The 16,023-nt window shown below is 33.2% G+C and overlaps 2 protein-coding genes across 3 annotated transcripts in view; one reads left to right on the top strand and one right to left on the bottom strand.

Moving 5' to 3' along the window:
- The first annotated feature begins 24 nt into the window (after positions 1-24).
- On the top strand, positions 25-8,522 carry LOC100376437 (leucine carboxyl methyltransferase 1-like). The gene is made up of 9 exons (XM_006821762.3): positions 25-139; positions 294-382; positions 813-934; positions 2,743-2,887; positions 3,477-3,579; positions 4,364-4,586; positions 5,570-5,661; positions 6,508-6,605; positions 7,034-8,522. The coding sequence occupies exons 1-9, from the start codon at positions 87-89 to the stop codon at positions 7,057-7,059; spliced, it is 951 nt and encodes a 316-aa protein (XP_006821825.1). The 5' UTR covers positions 25-86; the 3' UTR covers positions 7,060-8,522.
- Positions 8,510-16,023, bottom strand: part of LOC100376284 (uncharacterized) — a 28,034-nt gene continuing 20,520 nt past the window's right edge. For both annotated transcript variants that reach the window (XM_085502178.1, XM_078012854.2), the window contains 9 exons: positions 15,579-15,642; positions 15,281-15,434; positions 14,384-14,603; positions 14,035-14,058; positions 13,290-13,519; positions 13,020-13,108; positions 12,184-12,318; positions 11,979-12,010; positions 8,510-11,365 (listed from right to left, as the gene is read on the bottom strand). In XM_085502178.1, coding sequence (XP_085358304.1) covers positions 11,243-11,365; positions 11,979-12,010; positions 12,184-12,318; positions 13,020-13,108; positions 13,290-13,519; positions 14,035-14,058; positions 14,384-14,603; positions 15,281-15,434; positions 15,579-15,642 — 1,071 coding nt within the window. In that variant the 3' untranslated portion in view covers positions 8,510-11,242. The remainder of the gene's footprint in view (positions 11,366-11,978; positions 12,011-12,183; positions 12,319-13,019; positions 13,109-13,289; positions 13,520-14,034; positions 14,059-14,383; positions 14,604-15,280; positions 15,435-15,578; positions 15,643-16,023) is intronic.

Raw genomic sequence — 16,023 nt, 5'->3', positions numbered from 1 at the left:
ATTGCAGCTTATTTTAATGTGCTGGGGCGTCCTAGGTGATACCAAAATGGCGTTATATTGAGGTGACGATATCGCTAAATGAAAATATGGGTGACGAAGCCATACAAGCAACAAACGATGACGCGGCATCGTGCAAGAGGTCAGTTTAAGTAACAAAGACAGCAACTAACTTAGACTGAACACTTTAATATTTGAATGTGTGTGTAAATTAGTGGTCTTTATGAAAACAATCGATAGCTCAAGAGGTTACAGGTGATGCTAATGTAAACATTTCTCGTGTGTGTTTTCTGTAGATTTGCTATCCAGCAGGGATACTGGAGAGACCCATATTTACAGTTCCTCGTAAAGGCAGCTGAAAGGAAAGCCCCCGAAATAAACAGAGGTGAATAAAAAATAATAAGTATGCCACAAAGATATTCATATTTCGTCATGGTTAAACATTAATAAAAATATGCTCTGTCCGTTTAGTCTTGGTAGTTTATTTACAAACTGTTATCTGTAAACTGAAAAATATATATTTCAGTGCCGTGTGGTACTTTTTTCAGATAAGAAACATAATGAAGTCTGCCATTTTATTTAATCTAGATATTTATATCTACGACACCACTAGTAGCTATCTGTAAATGATTTGATTTACTGCATAGTCGACACCACCGCGTGTTGTTTTTCTTTCCCATTTCTCCACAAGCTATACTAGCTGGAATCTACTACCACATTTTAGCAAATGACACATATTGGTACTTAACTACCCCCTTTCTGCCCAGGGACGATGTAGTGAACTTTGAAAACTTTATATCTCAATTATTCTGCAGGTTACTATGTCCGGACTCATGGTATCAAGTATTTACTAGAAGATTTTATAAAAAAGACAGAATCCAATTGTCAAATTATCAGTCTTGGGGCTGGATTTGATACTTTATTCTGGAGGTTAAAGGTCAGTCTGACATGTACAAGGCTAATTTTTTTCAAATGGTTAAGTTCAAGAGCAGTGATTGTCATAATCACATACATGTAAATACGTTATTTAAATACGTTACATTTTACGTAAATCTATAAACAACACCTTTCACCCACATACTTAGCGGTATTTGCCGGTATTTAGCATATTTGCTCAATTAAAAGCACATCTACAATAGAAGGGCATATAAAACAAAAATCATATTTGTTGTATGCAGAATCATCAGAATATTTTGACATACCTCTGTAATTTACATAAATCCCATGCACTACTAATAGAGTGAATAGGGTATATGTTATTATTGTCATAGTTGTGACTAACAACATTATTTTAATCTTGTTTTTATCCATCTTTAATGTTATAAATACTACAATTAAAAAAAATATCATTATGAAGACCAGAATCTCAAATACATGTACAAAGTGAACAATGATATACTTCGGGGTCTGTCGATTCGTTCCAAATCACATTCGTTCCAAGTCAATTCGATCTACAAGTCAATTCTTCACAAGTTCATTTGTCCCACAAGTCAATTCATCAGATTTAATTCATCAGATTAAGATTTAATACACCCTACATGCAACATAGAGTGATGAGTTAATAAATACAAATATGACATAGCTACTTGCAAAGTTCAGTTATAAGTTAATTATTAATATAATAAATACATATACGCCGTACACGCAACATAGAATTATTAATTGTACAGCATACAAGTAAGTATGGTGGTGCTGGGTAGTCATATTTCATGGTACTTTTAGTATACCAGTATAGCAAGCGTGTCAGTAACTATATACTGTTGGCCAAACCCACAACAGAAACGATTTCAACTCCTTGCACACAAACATAGAAATCTATATCACTCTGCCCAAGATCGTAATGCTGACCACAAAAAAACAAACATGAAATGGGACGAATGTGAATTACTGAGGTAGGACGAATTGACTTGTGGGATGAATGTGTTTGGGACGAATGTGGATTGGGATGAATTTACTGTGAATCATATACGGGTACTTCATGTCCAAAGCCAATGCACCCATCAGACACATCAGAACCACTGCATTTCTAAATGTAGCAAATAACACTCATTGTTTTGAGTGTCCATTTAGCATTGACATATAAACATTGGCATGATTGTTATCAGTTTTGAAATAATTGTAGTCAAACCAGTAGACTTGATGTCCTCAAAATAGGCAGTACTATCAACACATGTTCACAATCGTGCCAATGTTTCAAATATACTTCAATGCAAAATCAAAGAATGCAATTGTTTCAGCATAGCATTGACAAAAAAAGACTTCATGAGTGGTTCAATAAAATCAGTGTATATGCAAAATAAAGAAATTAACTAAAATAATATATTTATATATATTCAAAAAATTATACTTCTTTTGATACAAATATCTCTTTTCGTTTTGTTCTGGTATGTTTTGTATATACATGTTTGTGCACGTTGACTCAAATACTAGTCATATATACATATTGTCCGTAAAATCAATTTTAGTGAAAAATAATAAAAATCATTTGTACCTGTACAGTGTGTAGGGGACAATTGGGGTGTGCTTCTGAAAAACAATATTCTTCACTCAAACTGATTGGGTAGCATAATAGAGGCTTGAAATCCAAAATGTTTTCAACTATGTTATTAACATCTGCATAACTTCAGTTTACAAATATCAACCCAACCTGTTGTTGTCTAGTCAGTGTAATGTTGTGTTTGAGCCTCTTTACGAATATAGAAAATATCTTGTTAAAAATAATGCTGTTCTCAATACCCACCTCAGGATGAAGGTCTTCTGCCAAAAACTTACGTTGAGTTAGATTTCCGGGCTGTAACCTCCAGAAAATGTTATTACATCAAAAGTAGAAGTCAGTTATTAGATCCTCTAATGGAATCTTGTGATGGAGTAAAAAATAAAATATCTATAGGTAAGATTTCTCATCAAACATCAATTATACCTGTATGTCTTGATTTGATTTCACAACAGTACAGGGTGCATGGTTTTTTTAAAGGGCGGTAGTCGTCGCGCTGCGCATGTGCTACATCTGATATAAATCACAAATATGAAGTTTGACCTGGGGGCGACTTATTACTAATTACCGTTAGTGGTTCCTTCAATACCTTCCAATCACCTGAAAATTCCTAATTAAAGCTTTGTAACGTCTCAGTTTGTACTCGTTGATCTGTGCAACAGTCAAAGTCGCCATCTTTGTTTATATGAGACCCATATATCACGTGCGGCGCGACGACTACCGCCCTTTAATGATATTTTTGTACCTGATGTTTTTACATGGAAATCACTGCTGGCTTTCCGGATGTTTTTTTTTTTTCTGTGCTGTACTCTGATTTATACTGCTGAGTGAACAGTAAGTTATGGGAATGATGTGTGATAGCATCATCTTTTCATGCAAAATAAAATGTTTGCTAAGTTACCATCAATGAATAGTTGAACAATAGTTCTACAATCACAATCACTAAGACACTAACTGCAAGTTGTCTATAAAATTTATATTGTAGAAAACGCTGAATTACACTCGCCAAGATACCATATTATGACTGCAGATTTGAGGGATGTAGCTGATGTGGAAAGTAAACTCACTGAAGCAGGTATTGATAAAAAGTGAGTACTCAAAATCAACTGTTATAAATGGAAAGAAAACTTTACTCTTAGGGTTAACAACACTTATAAACTTGTGAACTTATAAAAATAAAAATAAATTAGGAGCTGTTAAAGCTATATTGTCAGAAATATTTTGTTTTGACACATGAAATAGTCTGTGCTGTATAAAAATTGCAACAATTGTGGTAATCACAAAATACATGGGTTAAAAATTGTTAGCAAACAGCTGAACATTGCCAAGCATTTATGTATATTAGGCTGTGATCAAGTTTTCAGCATCTTAGGGCATCAACAAGTTTATCGAAAATCATGCAAAACTGGCGTCTCTCTAATGCCATCTACTTAAATCAATCGAAATTCGATGAAGTTGAGGGGATTTGTTTAAGGAACACCCACTTTTTAAGTTGTCCTGTCCTTTTCTTTCTAAATGTATACATGTTAGAGAAATCTGTCTTTTAAAAAGTCAGGATAAACCACACAAAAAACTCACCTCTTTGATCATGGGAATACAACCTCAAATTTGCATGAAACTTGTATCACATCTAGTAGTCTGATATTGGCAATCATTTCAGAAGTTTGTTCAATTACCTGCCCATACTGTTTACATGAAATCATTTTGAATTTAGAAATTGTTATTTTATAAATCACATCCACAGATAATCTTAAAGACTGTATAGCAAATGTTTTATGAACCATTTTGTATCAAGAAACTACTGGTAGATCAAATTGATATAGTGTGCAGGTTTCTACTACTGCTAACTAAAAACCACCTGTTTACTTGCAGCTTACCTACAGTGTTCATATCAGAGTGTGTTTTAGTTTACATGACAGTACAGAAATCCAGTGATTTACTCAAGTGGATTGGCGATTCTTTTCCCACCGTGTTGTATATCAACTACGAACAAGTGAACATGGCAGACAGGTTTGGTCAGGTCATGCAGCAGAATTTACGATCACGTCACTGTGAGCTTCATGGTGTTGATGCATGTGCTAGTATGGATACTCAGGTAAGAAATAATACAGTTTTTGATAAACTTTATATTTATAGAGTGAAACAGAATGCAAAATATTCTGTATATTGGTTTCAATGTATTGGTGTTTTCAGTTTCTGATTCATATTATCTTTCTGAATGTATTCAAATTTTTTTTTCAGTTATAGTTATGGATAAAACATTTTGAATAGTTTTGTGATGAAATCTATGCATATTTATAACCTAATTTTCATAAATTATTCAACTTTCTGATATCTTAGTAACCACTTATTAGATTTCAATAAAACTTGGTGCATAGTTTGTTGCTCTTGTTTTAATATTTCTAGAGTTTTTTCACAGTATTAGGTTTTAAGTAAACTTCAATACTGTGGGTCAGACATGTTTTACATTGTACATTTCATAGGCTGCTATATTAGCTGACAGATTTCTTGTTCAAAATCCAGTCTTAAATTTGTTAGTGAAGTTTAAACATTCCCTATTCTCACATACACTCTCAGCACATAGATTTAAAATATAATTCCCAACTCATATTGTTTCATTATCTTTCAAAACGGGAAGATTTAAATGGACCATGTTTTAGATTTTTGACATAGTCACATATGTTAACTCCACAAATAATATCAAGTTTATCTAAACAAATTGTCATCCCAATTTTTTGTTGCAATATGACCTTATGTAGCAATCTATCAACAATTATCAGCAATTCCAAAAGATTTTCATGAAACCTTATGTCCATGTTGTCATGACGATGTAAAATACATTGTTTGTACATTTCAGTAATAAAAATATGAACTGATATCATTCTCTTATACACATAGTGTATATATTGTTTGAGTTGCACTTTTAGTGACTGACAAAAAAAAAAACAATTGACAGAATCAATTTATTAGCCGGTCAGGTGATTTGTATAAACCAATCAGTGATGAGTCATGTAAAGTACAAATAGCCAGTATAATTTTTTTTTAATTCTGAAATTTGTTCATGATTCATGATTCCAGAAAAACAGATTTTTATCAGTTGGTTGGGAAGGTGCTGATGCCATGGACATGATGTGTGTTTATCATAAACTACCTCCAGCTGACATACACAGGTACTTTGCATCATTATCTGTCTCCTTGTCTGCATATTCATTCAAAGTTGGTCTCTTTTTCAAGCAATATTCAGTTTTAATTGTGGCATGTCTTTCATGATATATAGCGATATGATGATATAATTTATTTTAATATGTCAAGAGGTCATTAGCATATTGTTATATATTATGAAAACTTGTCTAGCTTTAACAGCTGGCACATAAAAATAATTTATTTGCATTCCGTCAATCTTTTTAACAAAAAAAATTGAGCCAAAACCAATTATTTAATTGGGCATAATTTATTCCTATCTCATGATGCATATTAGACTGTGTTCATCAACTGTACCTATTCTCGGGGACGGTGCTACGTCACAGACGTTCCACGTTGCTAAGAGGTGCACCACTGTACCATGCATTTCTATGGGCTCTGTGTGCGCTGCTGTGGAACGCCGGTCGAGCCTGTGCAAATTTGAGAAAACAACACAAACTCAACTTTGAAGTAATCCTGAACAACAGAATTTTATATATGTTACACACGCACGGCTAATCTTGTTACACTTTGTTTGTTTTCACCGCGATGGTTGCCTGGTGGTGAAAATGCCCGGATATCCACCCCGAGGATAGTTCATTGCTTTTGATGAAAAAGTTTTCCTTTCTGAGGCTGTCCCTCCAACAACAGTTTCCACACTAGGACAAGCTCCAACCTTCCTATCTCACTATTTACAGTTTCCTATGAGAGACTGTTCCTCTCTCTTCATTATTGACTGATCCTGTCAAGCATCGCAGTGCTTACTATCCCACATCAAATAGATAAGATTATTTGTATTGATATAATTGCATCACTTCTATAATTTTCAAATATAGGATTGAACGTCTTGAATTCTTGGACGAGTTAGAACTCTTACAGCAGTTGTTCCAACACTATTGTATTTGTTGGGCGTACAAAGACAAAGCCAACATAGGTGAGAAATGAGATGTGTGCCTAGTTATAGAACAAAACAGTAAATCACTACACAATGATTATCTTATTTCCTTGCTGATTTACTTCTTTACAAGCTGTCAAGCCATACTTTAAGTCACATATTTCTGATGTCTTTGGTTATCACAACTTTTTAGATTGAATGATAATATGTGACTGTGTTATTCACAAATTACACTTCATAGATCTAAATTTTGTTTCCTCATCAGTAGTAATACTATATATTTACAATTTTTACTATCACAACTTTGATGCAGTGAATCTTGGGATTGATACTCGTGTATGTCATACTCTACCTGAATTGCAACTGTTAGAAAATAAGAGACTCCAGATGTTTTGTTTTTTTCATTTGTATAGTTACATAAATTAGGGCTTTTATACTGGATTTGTTTTCTCTCAATTATTTTTTAGGTTTATCATCAATCGGCTTTGCATAAAGCCATACCACCTGATGATGCACCAAAGAATTCAACATTCTTTGGTGCATTATGGATGTGTGTCACCGTATATGTGGCTTGACTTGTCTGAAAAGGCTACCTGTTCTCATCTTGTATCAACCAATCTGTATGCAAGGTGAATGCAGAACATATCTTGGGTCATGAAGTGTAATCTTGCACCATAGCCACATGTCAATTCAATGGATACATTTTCAGTACACCTCAATTAGTGATCTACAAACGTACATGTAGTGTACCTCCCAACCAATTTACAGTGGAACACCAGCCCGCATTTCAAGACCAAATTTGATACTCTAGTGTCAGTTTTAATCTGTGATATAGTCCACCATTAGTAACTTCAATGATGACGTAAAACTTGGTGATTCTCCCTCCCTTATATTCATCTAGTTTTTTTTAATTTTTAAACTAAATTTTTAAAGATAATTTTTACACAACTTGAAATTGAAGCAGAACTGTTATTCCCAGCATTGATAAATTTACGATCATCCCCAGTGGATTAAGTTTGATTCATAATTCAAACCATTATAGCTACCATTGGCTATAATGGTAAAATCCACTATTAAAACGTATCAACAAATTTAAAATAAGGTCATATACATGTCTGGTCACATCTAATTGAAAAGGGCAACTGTATTGGGATGATTAAACATAGCTCATCTTTACTGTGCATGTTTCATATATGTATGTTTCGCTCTACAATTCAAAACATGAATAAACAAGTGCTATATGATTGTATTTTTATTTATCGATTCCCACTTCAGAAATCTTATTTACAGCTCTTTGCTTGACTTTCTATGCAATGCAATCACCAATGCATATACTAGTTGTAATGCTGAGTGTATGTTGTCTTGGCTACTCTTGGTAAACTTTTTTTGAAGCACACATCTTATTACAGCGGGTACAAACAAGATTCGTACAGGGAGTTAACAAACTGCCCAGGAAAGTCTCCATGAATATTGCAATATAGCGAGGGACTTTGTTTGTGCTATCAAATGATCCAATATTATGAAAACAATTTGCTTACATTTTGTGATAGTCTTACTTCCCCTGGCACCTTAATTTTGGACTTGAATTTTAATTAATTTTTGTCCAGGTACTTAATATGAAGTTGTTGTCTTGTTTTCATATTGCAATATTGATGCGACTACAGAAAGAATGTTGTAAATTACCAGTACGAATCTTCTTTGCAGTCATCTCAACTGTCTTGAAGGAAGTTGATAGGGATATTGTAAGGGAGTTTCCCAGTTGCAAGTTAACTTGCTGTAATCCTTTGAATGCAATAAATAAAGGTTGTCATCACTTTTTTTGAAATTTTTTTTAAAAACAATTGTGTGGGTTTATATTGTGTTAGGCCTTCAAATCTGTTGCTGTGTATGTTATATATTTATATATTTGTAAATTTGGTAAGGTTGAAATAAATTGATACTGCTTGATTTAAAAAATATTCTGTTTATTTTCTCTCGTGGGCTGGCAAATCGGAAATGGGACAAATGATAACATGCAAATATAAGAAATATTGATAGTATAATAAATTTTTTAAAAAAAGAAGAATTTTATTTAAGTACTTTTTACATATATTGTCTGGAACATCATTTTATAAATCAAAAAGAGGAAATTAAAATTTGAAAATATATGTATAATATAAAACAGACCTGTCTGCAAATTCATAAAAGAATTGTTTTACAAGGAAAAAACTATATTATGACCAATTACAATATATTGAAACTAAAGTTAATAAACTTGAAAATCCTTGAAACTGAAATAAATTGCAAAATAATATTGCATGGAAAATAAAATTGGTGCCATCTTACACTTTTATTGGTTGTCTGGTTTGCAATAGAATCACCTGTAGTTTATGCCGAGGCTACTAATACAGCAAATATGGTATTTTAAATAGACTGTGTATCCACCCTCTAAAGGTCACATGCAACATGCCAAACGAAACTGGCAAACACCAAACTATAATTCTTTCAATACAAACAGGCAACACTCCTGGACACAACCATTTTTCCTGGAGGTGATAAACAGTATGTTTTTAAATTTTTTTGTTATATCTATGTGTTGATGAAAATTCAATTTAGAATATTATTAGACGTTATCCATATTCAAATTACAACTGTGGAATATATCTGTTCTCAAATATTTCATGTTGCAGATGGTGCTCTGTGGACAGTTGATTTTGTGGCGAGTAATTGCATGAAATATTAAAATGATGATTTTCTTTTATCTTATGAGTATTCTACACTAAAACACGAATTATCATGTGATCACAAGTATAAAATTTGATTTCAAATTCAAACAGCCCCTATGAAATATAATATAATTTTCGATATGCAAGTTTTCAATCACAATAAATCTTCCAAGGGAAATTGACATGGAGATAGCGGTTTTCATGATCAGTTTATTTCGGTGCCCGCAAAACAAAAATGGAAGTACGATGTTCAAAATGATTCAAAGTACCAGGATGTGTGACCTTGAGAGAGGGGATGTCATTGAGGTGCATTTGCAACTTTTTATGGAAATATTTTGGTTACAAAATACACTATATACATAATATAAAAGTAAGTCTGATAGGTGCAAATCATCTGATTTAAATGTCAACAAAAATTCTCGGTTCTTGAAATACCACCATAAATTCTTGAAGTAGTAAATTTGCCGGCATCAACATGATTGTATAACAATCATGTGTTTCTCATTATTTAATTTTTCAGTAGTGTCTATATATATATAACAATAATTTACAAACTTGTAAACGCCAAAACAATTTTGGCAATGTCCAACAGACGCTAATATGCAAATTATCCAGCAGCTGTACTTTGATACTGTAAAACATGTCTTTTTAGCTAGCATGTTATTTTAGCTAATTTAGCTAATTCGCTAAATTAAGATGTCACTAATTAGAATAAAGTATATTCTCACACTAAGATTGTTGGCACTTTAGCTAAATTAAGATTCAGTTAATTCATGCATGGAGTCAAATTCGCTAAAATGGCATGTAGCTATTTCAAAGTGTTTTACAGTATACTACGTTCAATCCCTCTGTAAAAATATGTATGCAATGTATATAGAGGGAGTAAAATACATCATTTGTTTAAGTTTGAACATGCATACCCTTATTTTGGACACAGAGTAAATGAAAGTGGTACAGTGAAACATATAAGACTCCCTGAGTTTTCGGTGAGCAATCAGTTTGCAAATAAAATAGATCCATATCAAAAACAGACTGTGACTGTTTTGAATCTTGGTACTTCAGATATCGAAATATTGATATCTTCAGCACCATATGTATAGAAGAATCCCTTCTCTGTGATATTTGATAGTGTGTATTTATCTAAGTAAAGATGCTGGATAATCTGCAATGTTAGCAACGTTTATTGGTGAAAAAAAAAAAAAAAAGTATGATATAAAATTTATACACTTTGTAATTTATACATCTTTATACAAAGAAATATTTATACAGTGAAATTTATGGAAATAATTGGAAAGGAAAGAATGTTTAACTTTATCACTAAATATACAAATGTTGCATTATATTGCCTACAATCACTAGTAAATTGCAGTTTTCCACCACCTTGTGGTCAATGTGAGTCCCAGTGACATAAACATACAAAAACACGCAAAAAAAACAGATTGTTTACAAGAAATTTGTCATGTGCTGCACAGCGACTGTTGCACTGTAAAAATATAAATTACATTGATTTGTAGTTGTGATCACAGGTTACTATGGTAACAATTGTCACCAGATACTATATGTACTGTATTTGTTCGGTTATGCATTAAAAAGGTTTCAACACATAAATGTACGGTCATATTATAACAATGATGGTCTACTTTTAAAGTCAGAAATAATCTTTTTGGCCGATATAAATGCATTTATAAAAGAACAAATATGGTATTTGATTTTCACATGATAGCCAATAAGTCACAACCGGCATGTACACTATGCACCCAAATCAATGAGATAAGGGATTGTGTACGTACTCAATACAGCTCACGTTCAAATGGGCTTGACATGGAAAATGGTCTGCCACATCCCCCCCCCCAGGATGCCAGTAGATACAAAACTTGTTTCAATTTCTTTTTACTGCAGAACTTAAACTGCAAAAAGTATCAGTAGAAATTCTATCAGAATAAATTTCATCTTCACAGATTCTTTGCTTCATTAAAATAATTTAGATTTGGATTTGTAGCTGGAAGTGGCAATCACAAGGTCATCATCACTGTCGTCTTCGTCAGACTCTTCAATTCTTTGACTGTATTGGCCAAGTTCACCTCTCAGCGGACTCTGTGTTTGTGAATTACGGAGGTAATGTTACAGACAAACGCAAAAAGTTCAACACATATGAAATGGAACATAGATCACACATTGGACATTAGTATTAAACACATACCAAAAGAAGATACGTTGGAATTGGTGTAAGGACCAATTTAAATCTAATAATCACAATTCACAAACAACAGCGACAAATTAGAATTACAAGCAGCAAGTCTTGTTAAAATGAAATGAAAATGACAGAACAAGATATATTTACATGAAAATGATGCAATGATGCTGAGATGTAATTCAGGGTTAAGAGATAAATGCATACTTGGTACAAAATGCAGCACGCCACACAATGATAGAACATTAGTAAGGTCATTAGTAAGAGTAAAAAGGTAAAATACATTACAACATAAAGAACACTCAAAAAAGGAGAGATGTGAATATACAATTGATGATATCATGGACACACATGTAGACAGATACACAGCAGGGTGTCATGGTTACACAGCAGGTTGTCAGAATTACATGAAAGGGACAAACAAACAAATGTGGAGTGAATTGCAGCAAGTTATTTCTTTTTACCAATGCCAAAACATCCAGATTTTTTTACAACAGGCACAGTTTCAAAACTCACCTCACGCCCCGATTTAGAACCACTGGATCGAGCTGTTGGAGAAGAAAAACGGGAAATCAAAATTTAAGTCACAGATTAATAAAAAATAAAAGTAAAAAAAAAAAAATTAAATATAATTTAAAACACACAAAAAAAAACTCAGGGTCTATGTATACAATCTGTAATCTCTCTATACACCCTAATAAGAGTAAACAACTTGACCAACCTGATCCAGGTCTATTAGACATGCCAAATGATGATGTTGTTGTTTTTGTTCGTGAATTCCTGGTTGGTGTGGACATGATTAAATCGTCATCAGAATCAGATTCGGAATACGCAGTAGTTTTACTTCTGCCATAACCTATATAACCAATATAAAAACAGTTTTCTCTCCCTCAATTAAACTTTGAAATTTGATTAAGTGCAGTGTTCATAGTGACACAGCATGCTTGATAAGGGTCCAATGAAGTACATATATGTTATTATAAGGTTATTACGAAGATACCTCAAAGAATGCATGAAGACAGTACAGCGGCAGTATCGACCGACACGCAGCGGAGGTCGATGCGACAGCGCACTGTCTGAGTGCATACTTTGAGGTATCTTCGCAATAACCTTATTATTATACATCTTTTTCTGCAAGGATACATCATGGGAATGCCAAAATCTAAAAAGTTTAGAACAGAATTAGTGAACTTCTTTGTATGGAGTCTGGTCAAACCCTGGTGGCAGCCATGTTTGTATTTATTATTAGAGGACGCTTACGTGTGTAATTATTCCATATTTGGAATTTGCATTTCCCAATATGGTAGGATGAAAATACCCTGTAAAATACCGCAAAATTATGGCACGCTGTAACTTATAACTTTACAGTGACAGATGTATAATAATTGTAAAATACATTGTTTTTGTACATGAAATACATACTTCTCAAACCTACAGAAATTAACAGACAAGGGTGTCTGTGCAATGGAAACCATTTCAAAATTATATGATGACCAATGTCTTTTATAGATGATACAATCAGCAATGACATATCTATATAATTATTTTTAGGCTTACCTGACTGACTTGTTTTCTGGAATGTCCCTGAACGAGATTTAGAAGTGCGTATGTAGGAATCTGAATCAGAATCATCTAAAGGTGGATGCCTAGAAAATATAAACTTAGAATGTAAGGTGTTTCCTGATTGGTTTGTCAGTTAGGAATTTGGGTTTGATAACCAATCAAGATGATCTTAATGACAGCACTTTGAATATAAGACAGTTCTGATAGATCAAGCAGGACATTTCATAGGAATTATCTAATCAGGAAACAAATTGAATATTTTACCTGGGACTATTTTTGTTAATCTGGTCCTTTCGTGACCAGTGACCTCTCATCGCTGATTGGATGGTGGTAGCGGCATCATCTAATCCGCTTTCATCATCTTCAGATATGTGACCATGACTGCGACCAGACATGCTGCGACTTGGTGAATGTCGGCCTGATCTCTCCATTTTTTGCAACTGTTCTTTGCGAGACCAATGTCCCCTAACTGATGACTGAATGAGTACAGCAGCCTGGCAAGACCAAAAAATAAAGTGAAACGTGAAATACAACAACCAATACAAAATGTTTTGTTTTGTTTTTTGCCAGGCTTGAACTTTTACATAAATGCACAACTTTATAGTGAATCAAACACAGCACATCTCTTGAAGGCCCATCTCTTTACTAGATTTACTTAGAGACTTTAAACAGCTTACTATAAGCTTGTAATTAATTGTTTATAATAATTTATTTCATGATATGATATGATATGCATACGTAAATGACAGAAGTGTGCATATGATCGAAATAAGTCAAATTTTAAAGATGTATGCAATATAGACAATATATAGAATATGTACTTCTATTGGAAATGCGTTCTAACAGCAAATATTGTACTAATTTTTTACTCATAAACACTGAATAATTCAAATACAAGTTAAGTGATCCAAAATGCAAATTTTGCAAAACACAATGTTTTACGTTTTCCAATTTTCATACGACTACTGGTATTCCAGTTATATCACATAAATTTATCCAATAAACTTACATCATCAAGTTCTTCATCACCTTTCTGAAAATACAAATAAAAAATAAATAAATCAGTTCAGAAATATTTCACACATTGTTTTCAGGATGCAAATTAATTACCATTACACTTTAAAGCAAAATACAACTCACTTAATTTTTTTTCTTCAAAAATATTTTCCTCAAAAATATAGAAAAATACATAAAAATAGACAAAAACTTGGCTCCAATATTTGAGAGTTGATTTAACAGTTTAAAGTAAATACATAAAGTGTAGGCTACAATAAAAATACAAGAAGAATTGGTTTTGGTCAGTGGTACAAGAAGCATAAATGCATAATGTAATCCCCTTTCCTCTCTCTCACACCTACCCTCTCCTTGTGTCTTTTCCAGTTTCTCTGAATTGTGGCTGCTGAATGTTTTTGTCTCAACTCTTCAACTTTTCGGTTCCGCTCTTCTTCCTCTCTTCGTCTTTTATTTGTAGAGGATGATGAAACAGAGCTAGCAGAACTCGGTCGCTGTCTGGGTCTTGCAACTGGCTGTTCAGCCTCTCTTCGAGATAAATCTTGCCTCATATTCTGTATTTCAATTCTAAAGTAAGAGAATGAACTTGAGTTTTCACTCAAATCAAACGTCAAAACAGGACAAAGGTCGGAGCATCTTAGTGATGTCACAAACACGAAAATATTTGTGGGGTATTCCCATGCTTACAATTTTGTTATACATGAAATGATGCTCATTCTCGCATGCTTCTCCGTCATTATGGAATCAGTTACCAACAGACATTCGTTCTGCAGCCAGTTTAAACATTTTCAAATCTAAACTCAAAACTTGTTTCAAAGAGCATTTCTGTGAACTGACAGCGTCATTGGGCATCATCGTGATGGATATTAGGCGCTATACAAACTCTTTATTATTATTATGCTCAATTTTGAGAAGTTAAGTTATCTCAATGGCATATTCCACTCTGACATTGGGTTTTAAAGATCATTTGATTTTTGAGGCAATTGTTTAGTCTGCGTTTTTCACACAATACACAAGACCTTTCAGTGAATAGAAAATCACCTACTGATTAAATATTGAAGGTGTACACACACATGCATGCGCTGTAATTTACAAAATTGGCAATACATACACGGTAAATTGTTCAAATACTGAGGATAGTTGATCGTAGGGATTCAGCTTAACCCTCGGATGCATTAATTCTTTTACTGAGCAAACATGAGACCCTTGTGCTGAGAGCAAAAAACTATGTGCCAGTTACTTACTCTTTTTCTTCTATTTGTTGTCTGAGTTTTGTTTTATCAGTTTTAAGCCTAGACACTTGCTCTTCTAATTTCAATTTCTCCTCAAGTAACTCTGTCTCTCTCTTATCCAGCTGTTCAACTCGCTCAGATAAACCACCTTTCAGCACAATTTTACCTAAAATATGAGAAGATTATAACAGAAGTGTTTTTGGTTATGTTTTACTGACAACGAATTTCAGCACGAAAACTTCACCAATCTATAGAAGCAATTTTGAAATTTAATTAATAATAATAATAATAATAATACAATGTACTTTACCTTCCACATTGTGTGAACCTCTTTTAGCATCATGAAAGGAACCACTTTCATACCTTTGCAGTTCCTAATCAAAATATAGTGACTGAATTAACAAAGAGTTTCTAGAAGTTTTTAACAGGCTTATGTCATTCCATGTGACGCAATATACCTGACTGTCTTTACAATGTCCTTAATAATAGTCTGATATTCCTTCACAGGCATAGGCATATATAGAAGTCTAATAAAGAAGTTGTCATCGTTTCGACATAGAAAATGGGTATAAAAGTAATAACCATAAAAACAAAAAAAACTTACTTTGAAGTGACACTGTCATTAAAACTATTATATTGTTTTGTTATTGTTCTTCTGTTCCATGATTGTTTTTTTTTTTAAATTGTGCACTACAGTATATACAGTTGTAAACTTAACTTATGGCAGGGGCTCACGGCCGTAATTTGGATAAGTA

Source organism: Saccoglossus kowalevskii, chromosome 8 (assembly GCF_978046115.1).
Source record: "Saccoglossus kowalevskii chromosome 8, keSacKowa6.1, whole genome shotgun sequence".
NCBI lineage: Eukaryota > Metazoa > Hemichordata > Enteropneusta > Harrimaniidae > Saccoglossus > Saccoglossus kowalevskii.
The sequence above is the reverse complement of the archived record's forward strand: the minus strand, read 5'-3'. Positions and strand labels throughout refer to the sequence as shown.

What these genes read in the sequence shown, in the direction of transcription:
- LOC100376437 (XM_006821762.3), top strand. Translation starts at nt 87, where the DNA reads ATGGGTGACGAAGCCATACAAGCAACAAACGATGACGCGGCATCGTGC. An exon ending in GACGCGGCATCGTGCAAGAG is followed by an intron (nt 140 to 293) that starts GTCAGTTTAAGT and finishes TGTTTTCTGTAG; the next exon opens with ATTTGCTATCCAGCAGGGAT. An exon ending in GTGCTAGTATGGATACTCAG is followed by an intron (nt 4,587 to 5,569) that starts GTAAGAAATAAT and finishes TCATGATTCCAG; the next exon opens with AAAAACAGATTTTTATCAGT.